Source organism: Monomorium pharaonis, chromosome 8 (assembly GCF_013373865.1).
Source record: "Monomorium pharaonis isolate MP-MQ-018 chromosome 8, ASM1337386v2, whole genome shotgun sequence".
Classification (NCBI taxonomy): Eukaryota; Metazoa; Arthropoda; class Insecta; order Hymenoptera; family Formicidae; genus Monomorium; species Monomorium pharaonis.
Window position 1 is genome coordinate 17,663,828 of NC_050474.1, and position 15,620 is coordinate 17,679,447.

Below are 15,620 nucleotides of genomic sequence, written 5' to 3' on the forward strand. Positions count from 1 at the left end.
TATTCTGATTTGTACAGCCTCACATCATTTTAAAAATTCTCCAATTAGGATAAATGATAACTTGAAAGCTAAAATACTTTACATACTTAGTCACTTTATCTTAGGTAATTTGAAAACGTAACACTTATTTATTTAAGAACAGAAATAATATAAATTTTAATAATCTGCAATAAAAATTGTTTTTCCATTTTTAGAGATAATTATCCAAATAATTTTATATAAATAATAGCAAACATTATGAAATACATTGCAAAAAAATATACAGATGTATCTAAATACACTAGAATCTCAAATCCCCTGAGATAATGTAAAAAACACCTTTCGCACGCACTCGACGCACGTAAGTTCTATAAGATAACGATCCAACCGCTATTGTCAATTTTTATGGTTTAAAGGTGAAGTGAAGGGGTATCTCGTTATAAGACAGAGAATCCCAAACTGTGCTCTATTACGAGATTCCAGTGAAAGATTCGTAGATAAATTTAAATATAATTTTGAAATACAATTTCTATAGCCAATTTGGAAATAATCAATTTTTTCTTATCTATAAAAGATATATACATACTTTAGCAAGTTGCTCACGAAGAATGTCAAGACTGGATGGTCGTAACTCGGAAGAGGTAGCCACTTCGGCTTCCTTAATCCATCGTTGACACTTGTCCAATTCACTTTCAAAGGCCTTGCGTCCCTGAAGAAGATCCGCTAACGAGGCTTGCTTTTCTTTCGCTTCCTTCTTCAATTCCTCGTAATCCTTACTCAAATCGTCCAGGAGGGCTTGAAGTTTGGCGCGACTGTCTGCATTACAATCTTTCAACAAGCTGTGCCCTTGTTTGAGAATATCTTTAAGATTGCTCTCGTTAAAGGAATTAATATCCGCTTCCAATCCACTGTGTTGCGCAATATCTTGCTCAACCTTGGAAGCTTTCAGAGGCAGATATCCGCTGAGTTTTTTCAAGTCGTTGCCCTTGGACTTTATCCAATTTCGTGCTTTTTCAATATCAGCCTCCAATTTGCGACGTGCATCGGCCGCGGCACTCGCAACGGATATTTCTTCTCTCAAAATGGCGCACAGCTCGACCTGCTCGCCGCGCAAAGATTTCGTGTCGGTTTCTAATTGCTGCTGCTCGCTAGTTTCCAATTCGTTCTGCATATTTCCGACTCTCTTTTCCAGTGTATCTATAATCAATTGCTTTCCATCCGCCTCTTTCAGCATAGTCTGTACAAACATAATATAGTTAAAAAAATAACATACATTAACACTTCTCGAAAAGGAGAACAACAAATGAAAAGAATTACCTTGAGAGTCAGGAGTCTTTCTTCCGCCTGTTTACTTTCGAAGCCAAGTAACTCCGGCATCTTCACTTGTTGTTTCTTCTGTTCGATCCACTCGCGATTCTCTTCAATCTCCCGTCTAGTGGCTTCGATGCCTTGCGCCGTCATTTCCAAGACTTGGGCTTTTCTCTGCAACTTCTTGCCAATGTCGGTGTATCGTCTTTCCACTGACTTGATTTGCTCTTCTATTTGCTGAGAGTCCAGATTGCTGACCGAGTCCATCACCTGATCGCCCAGTTTCTTGACCTCCGCCAATTTTTCCGTTCCCTGAGACTCAAACTCGCCCGTGATGTCTTTAAGATTTGAAATCTTCTGGCTGATAGTCAATCCGCTACCCTTCTCAATCATGTCGATTTTCTTCGACAGGCCATCGAGCCAGGTTTGAGTATCCTGCACTTGTGATCTGTACTTCTGAATTAGATCCTGGGCCGCTTGTTTTCCAGCGATGGCATCAGTCAGTTCGGCCTCTAACTTGTTCAATCCCTCCTCAATGTCGTGATCCTCTTCGTGAATCGACAACTCTGTCAATGCGCGTGTGCGGCGTTCGCCCACGTTGGTGAGCAATTCATTCATCGCCTGCAACTCGGCCTGGGCAGCCTCCGCTCGCAATTTCGCCGGTCGCGATTTCCATTCGGCACAAAGGGCTCGTTGCTGATTGATCCAAGAGCGGAGCGAATTCTTTTGTCGCAACTGTTCCTCGAGTTCACTCACCGTTTTCATTACGTTCGCCAAGTGCGTTTGCATCTGACAAATCAGAGATTCATATATATAATCTGCAGTAATTTAATTGGAAGCGAATGTGATTCTAAAATTTCTACGTAAATTGTATTAGATAACGTAACGGATTTAACGCAATAAGAAAAAATTTGATAAACGGTCAAAGCGGATCTTAATGCTTATTGTGTGACTTATACATTTTCATAGTTTATTCAAAATTTATAATTATGTATTATAATGCACAGAATTATAATTCTACTTATTTGATTAACAAATCCAATTAAGCACCTACCTGGTCAATAAGATCATCGAGTCTTGTTCTGACTTCGACTTCCCTCGCGGGGACTTGAATGGGTGGTGCGTCGAGAGGACTACCGGGTCTGGAGACGCATGCTGCCGCAGCCTCGCAAGCTTCTACCGCTAATGCCAGTCGAGCTTTCTCGGCTTGCAGCTTGTTATGCAAAGTGCGAGCACTCTCGAGGATCTGCTCAGCAGTAGTTAAGTTATCGAGCGGAGTTTCCAATAATTGTGCCATTTCCGTCTCGTACGCGTCTAGATTCTTCATGATGCTCTCCAAAGTGTTCTCGTATTCCTGGAACTTATTCAGTGACTCCGTCAATCTGTTCTTGATTTGCAAAGCGGTGTTCAACAACGAATTGTAGCTGTCCTGCACGTTCTGCAACTGCGTCTCTATAGTTGATTTAATAGTGGGATTCGCATCGACATATCGGCTTATTTGACCGTGACCTTTCAATCTCAGCTCGTCCAATACTTCCTGGTATTTTTGAATTTCAGCCAATAATGCTTCATGCTGGTTGATCTGCTCAATCGTCTGTTCTTTGTTCGTAATATAGAGAGAATTATGGGCCATTAATTGGAAGGAGATTTGCAATAACCACTTTTCTGTTTCCTGCAGAGCAGCGTGATATGCGTTATATTCTTGTATCTCGTTTTCCATAAGCTTCTTCCTCTCGCCAACAAGCTCGGTTAGCGCTTTCCATCGACTTAATAATTGCTTCGTTTCACTTAGTGTCTTATTGTTCTTCGCCCATGCTGACAGTTCCGTTGCTTCCGTCATCAGATGATCTAAATCGGATTTCTTGTCGCGAATCTCGTCTTGAATGTGCTTGTACCGTTCAAGCATTGTCTTCATTTCGCCAAACTCTCCCTTCGTATCTGGAGAATTTCTGACGGCACTCTCGCTCTCTTCTAACCACTTCGCGAATTTATTATGCGCCTCCGCGTGATCCTCCCAACGATTCAAAACCGATTTTACTCTGGCTTGAACTGTATTGAGATCTATACTCAACTGTTCCCAATTCGAACGTAGATTGGCCATATCCGATCGTAATTGATCTTGTTGCTCTGGAAGAGCCATGTTAATTGCCTTTGCAAAGGCATTCTGCAACGTGGATAGCAGATGTTGGCCCTCCGTCACGCGTGTTGCAACCAGCTATAGAGCAAATTAAAAAATTTTATTGCTATTAAATATTTAGGTGTGTGTGTGAACATCTGGTCATTTTAATTTTTGGGAGTTTTCTTATAAAATATTGCTGTACATATTTTTTTATACATCTTTTCTTATACACATATTTAAGAAATATCTAAATTTTAATATGTCTACTATGACTAATAACGATTAGTTTTTATATTATATAAATTAAAAACAAACAAATTTTTTTATGTTGACACGATTTCTCAAAAAGTACTAAAGCTCTTGACTGCAAATATTGTAAAATGTCTGTTTATTGCCTGAACCAGGATTAATAAATAATATAAAAAATTATTGTAATAGCACGTTTTAAGAAACAAGTATCAATTTTTTTTACAAAATTGATTGAATTAACGAATATATTTAAAAGTAATTATAAATATCGTAATAATTTTAAAAAATTCAACCGATAAATAAATATATTCTTTTTTGCATATACGTTAGAAAATCCCAAATATAAATCAATTTTTCGCTCTCTAAACTAGATAATATCCTTTTAATCAATAAATTCATAATAATATTTAATTGACAATTTATTTTAATGTTTTCATTAATTCTAAAATGTGTAATTCAGAATAAAAAATTTGTATAATATGTACATTCTTGTATTACAATTTTTAGTGCAATTAATAAATAATTAATAAATAATTTAGTAATATATTAGGCTTCGCTTTTAATATTCTACATTATTTTTCTCAGTAAAACTCACCCTCAAGGTTTCCAACTTATCCTTTGCCCAAGCCGTGTCTCCCACACCGATGCAATCTTCTACCGAACCCTGAGCCGTGCGCAACCAATCCTCCATCTCCTTCTTAGCTTTCAAGAACTCAGTGTGATCAGCCAGATTCTTCTCAACTTTCGAGACGAGTCCTTGCGCGTCGGTCAAAAGTGACGTGTACGCCGATTGCAACTGTACCGTCTTGTCCCGCGCCCAGCTGCAAGCGCTGATCTCCAGCAAAGCTTCACATTTGTCATTCAAGTCTTCCAAGACTGGCTTCTGCTTAACCGCCTCGTCCACCAAACGTTTACACCGCTCTAAATCCTCCGGGGTCTTGTTGTCCTTACTCTGTTCGTCTGCAATCTTCTTTTGGAAGTGATCTATCCACCGCTTCATGCCGTCCAGAGTGTTCGTGAATTGGGACCAGCTTGAGATGCAATTGGCGAGGGTTCGTTGCGAATCGTGGCATTGTGCTTGCAGGGACTTCCAGTCGGCCTGTATTTGTTTCATGTCCTGCTTAATGGCATCTTGACCCTCGGGTCCCGTTTTAGAGATCACAACGTCACTCAACTCGATCATCCTCGAGATCAACGTGTCGCCCTTTGGCAGGGACGAGATAATTTGATTGACTTTGTTCTCCCGTTCGATGATTCGCTCCTTCTCGCCGTGAGTATCGCTATACTGTTGAAGTTCGACTTTCGTACGGCGTACCCAGTCACCTGCCTCATTCAGAGCTTGTTGGAATCTCTCGTGATCTTTGACTTGATCTTCCAAGTTCTAAAATAATCAAAATAACGATATTATTATTACATTATATCCCCATGTGTACGCACTTTAAAAGAAAAGGAAGGGTATTACTTACATGAATCTTTTCGGCAATCAACTTCTTTAAGCTGTCGTATTTGTTGATTGTCGTTTCGTAAGGGTTTTTCGATACGCTGGGAATTTCAGTGAGGCGAATCTTCAAACGATCCACTGTCTCGCCGTGGCCGTGTATGTCTCTCTGCAGGATTTTATATTTCTCTAACAGAGCACGCTTCTCGCTGAGGTCGTTTCTGCATACGTCCCCTGGTTGAATCTTGCCTTCGACTTCCTCCAACCAGTCCGAGATAAGTCGATGAATCTTGTTGAGCTCTTCCAACATACTTGCCCTCGCTGACAATTTTTGTCTCACATCTTCAACGTCGACCAACAACTTATCAAATTCGCTTTTTAAGTTCTCGGTGTCTTCTTGAATCTTCGCCGCGCCATTTTGTTCCGTGTTCATGATGACCTTCTCTTTCAACTCCAGAGCGTAGCGCAACTTGTTCTGGCCTTGCTCCAATGTCTGCCGAATGGCTTTGCAAGTTTGTAACTTGTTGTTGACTTCAGTTAATGTACTGGGAATATCTTTGCACTCGCTTAACTTGTCTCGTGTACGCTCGATCCAATCTTGACATTCTTGGTACAAGGTATTGTGTTGTTGATGTTCCTAATTAACATTTTAGAAAAGAGTGATTGATATGTTATACCGGTATATATTCAATATTATATTTGTATGATGGGGAGAAGAGTATATAATTGAAATTAAAATTATAAAATTTTAGTTAATAAATGTTTATACAAAACAATTTAAGAATTGCCTGCAAAAACCGGAGATCCTTAAATAAGAGATTGGATACAATACCCTAAATATATCGAACAATGTTTAAGATAACTTAAAATGTAACTATCTCAACTGTAAAATGAGATAAATGCATTCATAGAATGAAGTAAATCTCTCATTTTATCGAATGTATTTATCTCATTTTATGTTTTCTTAAGTGTTCTAAACATTATGGTAAACTAATGAAAAATTGTCTACATTCTTATTTGAAGTATTTAACTAAACTAATTCTACTTAAAGTAAACAAGTCCATTTTTTAAATAAAATGTGGATAATAATGGCTCAAAACATTTTACATTTTCTTTTGTCAGTAGCATCGTGAATAATTTTGTTCCAAAAATTTCTCAAACAAGAAATATTAATATAAATATAAATATAAATTAATTAAAATTTTAATATTTCTGTGCAAGAATCAAATAATTTTTGAAATTTAATTTTTTCTTAAATATTAAAGCTTACAACTTTGTTCTTATTATATACAAAAAAAAATTACAATATTTTTATAATAAAATAAGTTTAAAGAAAAAGTTTTTTGTTGCGTAAAAACTTCTTGGATTTTTAAGATTTTATAGGAAATTAGACAATAATAAATAATAAATTGTAATTACTTGATAATGCAATTCCAATCGCCGCATTATTTCTTTAGCCAGAGATAACAGTGCGTTGTATTTGGTGGTAAGTTGCGTTATTGCATTAGAAATTCTTGTATCGGCACATGTTTCTAGCAACATCTGAGCTTTCATGTTCAAACGGTCTAGCTCCTTTTGCCAGTCAAACAATGTTTGCAAATGAATCTGGAACTGCTCGAGAACGTTCTTCTTCTCTTCTAGACCATCTTGTAATTTGTTAAACGTTTGAACCAATTGTTCAGTTTGCGTAAGCCATTCTGTAGCTTCGGAAAATTGATCCTCGTATTCAGTCCATTTTACTATACCAAGCTCAAGCAAACTCTTCGTGTTATTTAGCGAGTCTCTGTTACATAAATCATAAAATATATATGTTGTAAAAATCTAAAATCTAATATTTTATTATATCCAGAGTTGGATAATAACTAATTAAAAATTCAAAATTTAAATAATAAAGTCAAAATATAATGATAATTATTAACTTAATCTAATTAATTTCAAATAAGGAAAGTTTTTTTATGTATATAAAAAAACATTTCTACGTATAAAACAATAATTCTTTATTATTTTATATAAATTTAATTTATAAAGATTTATTTGACGATCAAAATTGTAATTGTTTGGTTATTTAAAGTGATAATTTTTTAAAAAATTGCGACTTTCTAATTTCATATAAATAATATCTTAAAATTTTTAAGCAATTAAATTACTTTAGCTATTAACTTTAACTGAATTTATTTAAAGAAATTTTAATTTACTCAACTCTGAGATTACATAATTTTTGGCATTAAAAAATCCATTTATTTATTTAAGTATACTTACACATAGTTATCGTACTCTTCTTGCAATAGTGCCACTTCTTCTTCGATTATTTCCTTATCTTCAGCATCTGCTATCTGACAGGCGGCGTTGCCTTGTTCTAAGGCTTTCTCCAACTTCTTCTGACCTTCAGGCAATTCACTCTGTAAAACTTTGAGCTGCGTAATTTTACTAGCCAATGATTCCTTGTCTCCCGTTGGTTCCGAACACTTGCCGAGTCTCTCTTTGGCGGCTCGTATCCACTGAACGAATTCATTACCGCTATCAATAAAAGCCTGATGCTGCTCGACAGTCTCCTTCTGCTTCGCATACAATTCTTGAGCTTGCTTACTCAAAGTCTCATACTTAATCGAGATCTCCGTGGCTGGCGTCGCCTGTTGCAGATCTTCTGCTTTCGTAGCGACTGACTGAATCATAGGCTCGAATGCGACGATGTCCTGTACAATGCTGTTGGTTTGCCGCAAATTTGCCTTTCTTTCTCCGATCGCCAGAGAACTCAACCCGACCAAACCTTTCCGAGCTTTGGAGACTTTCTGCTCGCATACCTGCTGCAGCTTGGCCTCGCGATCGTTGATCCATTGCTGTAGCTGCGAATACGACAAACTGTAATCCGCCCACTGCAATAGACTCGTCTCGAGGTGCACTTTCGTGGTTGAGATTTTCTTCACCAGGCGCTCCCAGTCGTTTTGAATTTCCTTCAACTGAACGTTGATCTCCTCACGGCCATCCGATCGCGTGTTTCTCATGACCTTCTCGCCGCAATTCACGGTTAGATGTATCAGGTTCTGGCCTTCCTCGCGCTTTCTTAACAATTCCTGGATCTTCTCGAGTCTGTTTTGCAGTTCCTCACGACTACTGCTCGAGGCAGCCTCGGTTCCTTGGCGTATAATTTGCTTGGCATTCTCGATCCAGTCGCGGGCTTTAGCGAGGTTGCTCTCATACTCCTGATGCTGAGTCAGATTGGTCTCAACCTTGTTCAACACGTCTTTCGCGAGATTCACTTGAACCTGGTAGCGCGAATTCAAATGCCGCAACTGATTGTTGACATAAGTGTCTAAATGAGACGACAGCAGGCCGGCGGCCGTTTTGTTGAATTTATCAATCTGCTCTTGGCCCTTTATTAAGTTATCGAGTAATTTCCTCACTTCCTGCACCTGTTTCTCCTTCTCTTTCAAATTCGGCAAAAGAGCATTCTTTTGTGCTTTAATGAGAATATCAAATTGTTGCAACCAATCACTGAGTCTTTCGTATTCGTCTTTATAGTCGCGCCATTGACTCACAGTAGCTTCCAATTGATCCTTCTGCTGCTGAATCTCTGCACACACAATAAGGTATACAAATAATTTATTAATTTGGTTTGATAACTATTATTTTCTACAAGTTCTCCATAATTATGATTCATATATTTATGTTATCTGTTGAATTAGCTGGGATGATCGTTTATGTTATAAAATCACAATAAAGTGTGTGAATCATAAGAGTTTACATTATGAATTTGAAATAATACAAGTTTAAATAAGTTAAAGTATTATATTAGAAATATAATTAAGTTAATATAGTGAAATTTACCTTTGAATAACCCTTCGAAACTTTCTGTGAGTGCCCGTATCTCGTTCCTGATAACTTCCTGTCCGACGGGACTGGTGCTGGCGCAAACAACTTTTCCAGTATGCTGCAAATGCTCCACCAACAATTCACCCTGAGCCTTCTTGTTCAGCAGACCCTCGAGCGGTACCACTGCACTCTCGATCGCTAGCTTGTCGCTAAGCGATCTCTGCTTCATAGACGGTATCTTCTCCCGAGCCCGGCTGAGCCAACCGATAAGATCGTCGTGAGCTTCCTTGTAAAGGCGATGATCCTTATACTGTTCCTCCCGTTCGGCCAATAAAGATTTGATCTTCTCGAAAAGTTCATCGAACCTGTTCAGTATGTCCTGGGCCTGTGAGGCAGCTAATCCTTGCTGACCGCTTGCAATCATCTCGGCGACTTTGCATTTGAGACTGTCGACCTCGATGTTCTCGCAACGAACCTTCTCCTCGAGCGCCTTGATTCGCTCCAGTTGATTCCTTTTCTCCGACATTGTTGTTTGAAACTGAGAAATCTCGTCGATCGACGCCTGCATATACTCCACCGTCTTGTTGATAGATTGTATTTGTTCCAATAAACCGGCCCATTTGTTTATCGAGTCGTCCAGATTCGTCTTGGTTTCTAGCATTTTCGACGCCAAGGCACTCCACTGTTCCTGAAGTTTCGCTAAAGCGTCATTGATCGTTTGATGGCCGGCCGGAGCTGTATTCGCTAGAACAGCCTGGGCCAGTTCAACGATACCTTGTACCTTTGCAAAGCCATTCTCTTTGTACAATAGTAGAGCTTGCACGATGTCCATTTTCTGCTCCAAATCTTTCTGCGAGGACGCGCTCAGATCCGAGCAATATGCCAGCTTACTTTTTATGTCTTCCAGCCATGTGGTGCATTCTGCTAATTGATTATCGAAGTCCTGATGCGTTGCGACGTACTGATGCCAACGATTATTGAGGTCTTTGACTTTGCTGGAAATTTGTTGGTATTTAATACTCAACTCCGACACGTAAGAAGTGCGAGAAGTGGCAGTCTTGTGTAGTTGCTGGGCTCGCTCGGCGACGGCATCAATTTCTAGTTCTTTGGCGCGCACCTCGCCTTGGAGGGCGCGTAATTTCTCGAGCTGAATCTTTTTATCGGTCAAAGTGGGCTTGAGATCGACAGCGTGTAACTTGGTGTCGGTGTCCCTCATCCAAGCCAGACATCGCTCCTTCGAGATCTCGAACTCGTTCCACTGTTGAAGCTTATTCTCCAGCGCATCGATAGTGGACCTGACGGCCGAGATTAGACCCTCCCATTCCTGTTGTGAAGAATCGATCTGCGATCGGATGTTCACCTGTCCCGATTCTAGAGTACCGGGTATCACCTTCTCGCCCAGGGACCTGATTTGCTGCACCCGCGGTTCATCCTCCGGTAGACCGTGCAACAGATTCTTAAGGCGATCCAAGTTCGTGTGTAGGGACACCCTTTCCAGTTCCACGTCACCCCAGAGACTCACGGCATTGTGCGTTGCGTCCAGCCACTCGTGTGTGTCTAAAACGGCCTTGCTGTATTGTTGATGATCGCTCACTATGCCCTCGTATCTCTCTACGAATTTCGTCGCGCGTTTCAGCAGTACGTTGTACCTATTCGTTAAATTATTCAGCGTTTGATCGATCTTGTCGGTACGATCGGGCAAATTGTCTGCCTTGTCTCGAAGATCCAATAGATCTTGCTGATGCGTCTGAGTGTCGTGCAAGATAGTACGGTAGATCTGCAACTGGGCGCGTTTCTCATCCAAAGTAGTTTTCAGCTCGATCTCGGGCTTCAATTGAGCTTCTATACTCTTCAACCAATTCTCGAACGCCTCGCTGCACTCGTCGAAACCAGACCACCGCGAGATCTTCGCCTGTAACTCGCGTTCGGTGAGGGCGATACCGTCGTAAAGTTCTTCGAAAGCCTGTTGGAGATCCAGCAATTGCTGACGAATGATCTCCCGGCCCTCTGTGCCAGTCGTGGGATATAATCGTTCGCCAGCCTCGATGGTGCTGTTTATCAAGAGGGTGGACGAGGATTGACGAACCAACAGTTCCTTTAATGTTTCCACGTTCGTAATCAGCTTCTGCCGAGTATCACTGACGTTTTCCTTGGAGGACTGATAACGCATTCTTGCGCTCGCTAGCCATTCGGAGCATTGTTTATAACGATCTAAATAGCTGGCATGATCTACGACCGCTTGTTCGCACTTCTTCACCAGTTCCTGAAAAAATTCGAGAATAATCTTTATTGCGAGAAAGTTTGCTGAATTGACGTATTTTGTGTAATTATCAACTAGCAGTTGTCACTATATTGACAATTCTCCCTTATAATGCCTACCTTAGCGGTTGCCTGAATCGACTGGAAACGTGATGTGACTTGTTGAACGCTAACAGAAAATCGAGTCTCGCCACTGATCTGCATCAATTCCGACGAATCGTCGCTCATTTTGTCGAATTCGGTCTCATTTTGCCGGAGGTTTACAATCAGTAACTGAAAAAAGAAATTATTTTCATCTTAATTGACTTAAGTGAAATTCAATAAGGAACTGTTCTCTCTTCTTGCGTGCAGAAGCCTGTTTGAGTAATGGTTAGATTATTATTAAGTGTTAAAACGCGAAGACATATGCACTAATAATAAGTATTAAAAAAATAGATTTCATCGTCCCATCCTGATGTATCAGACTCGTTTGTTCGTCCCGTAAATCTCAGCGCCAAAGAAGCTCTTCATTCGCGCAGCAAAAGACAGCAAATTTCTTACTGCAATTTCGAAGCTGAAAGCGCTATATTTACTAAACGTAAATAGATAGACCGCCAGAAGTTGAACAAAAATTTCTCTCGCTAATGCATAAATAAACGTAATTGTTTAGTATTACAAAAAATACTCAGCGCAACACTGATATTTATTTAGCAATATAAAATAGCTGTTTGTATTTTTAGTTAGATTTAATATCGACTTTATTCAATAAAATGGCACATGTATCGCCGTGTTCCATACTACTAAATCGCACGTGTCGTTTAATAAAGTCACAAGACGAAGCGTTGGCATCTCCCGTCTGCTCTGACAAAAAGCCATATAAGCTGAAAGAGATTATACGAGAGAAGAGCAATCGTATTCGAAGAAACTCCTCGTAAAGCCGTTGCAATCATCCGCCTCTCTCTTTTTTTTTTCTCTCGCAATCTTGCCTTGTTACAAAATGATATTTGCAGTTGGCAATTATCACTCTCTTACTTGTTCGAGATGATCACCAAGCGCGACCAGTTCTGTCACATCCGTGTTCCGCGAATCGGCGACCTTCTGTAGTTCCTAAGAAATTTTTTTATTAAATGTAATCATTGTGCGTGGAAGGGATAATTACGCTCTATTTCGAGATAAGTTTGCGTAGATGGGGGTTTTCTCCTCTCTTTTTCGTCGACTCGAAAAGTACTCGCACAATATTATACGGAACGTGTGAAGAAAGGGCAAATACTGCAAAGTTTTACATTCATGCTATATTTAAGTGTATATGAGGGGGTGTCAGTGTAGAGAAAACGGCTACATCTAAGTTGAAATTAAAATTAGACGCTTTTAATACGCACACCTCAACTAATACGTTACCATTTCATATGAGTAAGGAAAGTTTTGTGACGGGGGATAAACACAAAGTCTTTGTATAATTGATATTCGTTAAATAGAACATTTCATTAAATTTACGTACGTAAAGCCAAAAGAAAACCTGTGTTTTTATAATGTTGCAATAATTTAGAACTTACTTGATATTTTTCGAGCTGTTCCTGCTTCTCCTCGAGCGTGTTCTTCAGGCAATAGTTCTTCAATGACGTCTCGGCATCAGTGAGCCAAACAAGCAAACGTTCTAAAGAATTCTCGTATTCACTCCATTGTTGTATTCTTTCTTCAATGCAACGTACTACGTCACTTACGGCTGTAGCGAATTTCTTATTCTCGAATCTAAAATCATTCGACGTGCTTAGTTCACAGCAAAGTAATTCGTGCGCGTTTACAAAGAGAATACTAAAACTTAGTTAAATTTTCTTGTTTAAAATAAATCCTAAATATTTTAGTGTAATTTAGTAAAATTTAACATTATTTAATAAAATTTTACTAAAATTTTAACAAATTGTACTAAAATTATAGCAAAATTCTTTGACGTCCTAATTGTCCCATGTCTTTATTATAATTTTGAGGATAAATTTTTTGAAAGAAAATTCCATGTTTAATTTCTGGGTCTTCTCTTTTTATAAATAAAATAATTTTTTAATTGTTTATTAATATTTACCTAAGATTCGCTAAATCTCTTTCCATAGATTCTTGCGAGCGAGGTGGCAAAGTACGCGCACTTTGCGCCACATGTTCCCCAAGGACATTCAGCTTCATATCACCTTCGCTTTGGCTGTCCTGTATCTCTATAACTTTTGCTAATCTGGCCTGAAGAGCGGTCTTATTTCCTGTATAGTCGCTGTAATTCGCCAGGCGTTCCCATTGACGTTTCTGATAATCTTGATAAGCTTTCTGAAGATCGTGGAACTGTTGGAAAATATCGAGTAAAGCATCCAAGTTCGATATTCCTTTCTGTGATGTGTCCACTAGCCTCTCGTATCTCTTCGAAACCGAGACAACTTTCTCGTGAACGTCCGATGGGACTTGGGTAACTTGAACCAATGCGTTGGCTTTCTCGGAAATGCCTTCAATGAGACGTTTGTGAGCCAAGATCTCTTGATGCAGTGTCTGAAATAAAATTTCCCAAATAATCGACTAGTTTTTACATTGCGTTTTATTTTCATATATTCTTAGATAATATGAAATATTAATATAGTAAATGTTATAATGTTAAATAACATAAAGTATATCAAGAAATACCTTTAATTTGAGTAATTTCGATCTGATTTCCTGCAAGGAGGACCACACCATCGAGGAATCCTGCTTAACCGCACGTTCCATTGTGTCCAACCAAGTCAGGATCTGTTGCAGAGTCTCCTGATAACTAGACCACTGTAAAGATTGTGCGTCTTGTTTCTTCTGTTGCTCTGTGATGCCTTCGGCCAAGCGGTCCCATCTTTCGCGAGCGTCTCGCAACTCGTGCCTGATCACTTCACGTCCTTGAGCGGAGGTGTCCGGAAGAATCCTCTCGCCAAGAGACGTTAAGCTAGCTAAACGATGTTCAGCTTGTTCCTTTTCGGCCAGCAAGACTTGCAAGCGCGAGTTCCTCGCTTCGAGATCCCCGCCGATCTCATCTTTCTTCAGGATGGCCAAGTTTTTCTCGAGAGGCGTAAGCCATACGTCAATGGCTTTCAATTTCTCTTCGTAGGTACGATGATCGTCTACGATGCTTTGGCAACGGTTTATCACTTCCTTACTGAGCACGTGTAACAGCTGATATCTAAATATTTAATAACATTTTGTATATAACATATTATTGCTCCTCCCTGTGTTTTTATTTTTAAATTATAAATTATAAATTATTGATTGTCTAACTTTAACATCCTCTCTAAATCGTAGAATAAAACATCACTCGAAACGTGAACTACGAATGTACGAAGAGTGAAAGTTGCGCTTTGAATAATTCGCGATTTTAAGTAAGATCTGAATTGCACTTTAAACGTTTCAGTAAAATTACACTAACGTTTCAATAGAGAAGAACTTCTTTTCGAATGTAGTAGATCACTGTCCATAAATGTAAATTATGTCATTTATTTTAGTAAAATTTGAGTGAAACCACATTCACTTAAATTAAAGACACTCCATTTTTTTGAATTATCGAAATTACTTTAAAATCCGAAGCAAAACCACTTTATACGAAAAATAGAATACATTTTTATATATTTTATATATTTTCAAAATACATATTTAATTTTATAATTTCTATCCGTATTTTGCGTTATTTTATCGAATCTTTTGAATTCTTATTTGTCATATGGTTAATTCGATTTTACACATACACTAAGAGAAAAAAAATAGTTGCATTAACCATAATTTATAGTTATTTTTGGCCATAACAATATTTTTATAATTAAATTAACAATATAAATTATAGTTAACTTAACACTATATTATTGTTAGAATAGCTATAGCATTTGTTTATACGGCCATATGTATGGTTAAACGTGCCATAATTGTGATTTATGTATGGTAGAATATGTATGGTAGAAATTATTATAGTTTATAGTAAACTTTTTAGTTTATTGTAAAATTGTTACTCTGTTCGGCACAACTATACCTATATGGTTATTTACACTAACATTATAGCAATAATAACTATAAAAATAATATTTGCAACTATAATTACTTTACTATGCGATTATAGTTGCAAATACTAGACACTTTTCTCTCAGTGTAGCAAGATTTGATAAATAATAATAGAGTTCTTGTTAGAGATAATTCGACATACCTGTTGCTAACTTGGGAAATTAATGGCTTGATGCGTTCGATACCACTTGCGTGCAATAAACTATGCGACTTGTCCACGAATTCGTCTATTTCCCTTTCTTGCCGCGCGATAATCTCGCGTTTCTCCTTAAAGTCGCGAAGTCGCGCCTCTTTATCTTTTAACGTAGGCTGCAACTGTTGATCTCGGAATGCCGCCTCCATGGAACGGAACCATTTTGTGTGAGCTTCTAACTGATCCTCGAAATTTTGCCATCTCTCCAAAGCAGTTTTTTGTCGCTCCTCTACGGATTCTAA

At 38.6% G+C, this 15,620-nt stretch overlaps 1 protein-coding gene across 13 annotated transcripts in view; it reads right to left on the reverse strand.

The window, feature by feature from the left end:
- LOC105833865 (nesprin-1) overlaps window positions 1-15,620 on the reverse strand; it is a 138,787-nt gene that overhangs the window by 69,733 nt on the left and 53,434 nt on the right. For 11 of the 13 annotated variants that reach the window (XM_036290847.1, XM_012675921.3, XM_036290842.1 and 8 more), the window contains 14 exons: window positions 15,328-15,616; window positions 13,800-14,319; window positions 13,219-13,667; window positions 12,695-12,890; window positions 12,174-12,248; window positions 11,283-11,435; window positions 8,919-11,166; window positions 7,353-8,664; window positions 6,513-6,876; window positions 5,122-5,730; window positions 4,251-5,036; window positions 2,342-3,502; window positions 1,297-2,076; window positions 566-1,216 (listed from right to left, as the gene is read on the reverse strand). In XM_036290847.1, the coding sequence (XP_036146740.1) occupies window positions 566-1,216; window positions 1,297-2,076; window positions 2,342-3,502; window positions 4,251-5,036; window positions 5,122-5,730; window positions 6,513-6,876; window positions 7,353-8,664; window positions 8,919-11,166; window positions 11,283-11,435; window positions 12,174-12,248; window positions 12,695-12,890; window positions 13,219-13,667; window positions 13,800-14,319; window positions 15,328-15,616 (9,593 nt within the window). The remainder of the gene's footprint in view (window positions 1-565; window positions 1,217-1,296; window positions 2,077-2,341; window positions 3,503-4,250; window positions 5,037-5,121; window positions 5,731-6,512; window positions 6,877-7,352; window positions 8,665-8,918; window positions 11,167-11,282; window positions 11,436-12,173; window positions 12,249-12,694; window positions 12,891-13,218; window positions 13,668-13,799; window positions 14,320-15,327; window positions 15,617-15,620) is intronic. The other 2 variants (XM_036290846.1, XM_036290845.1) reach the window with 1 other exon arrangement.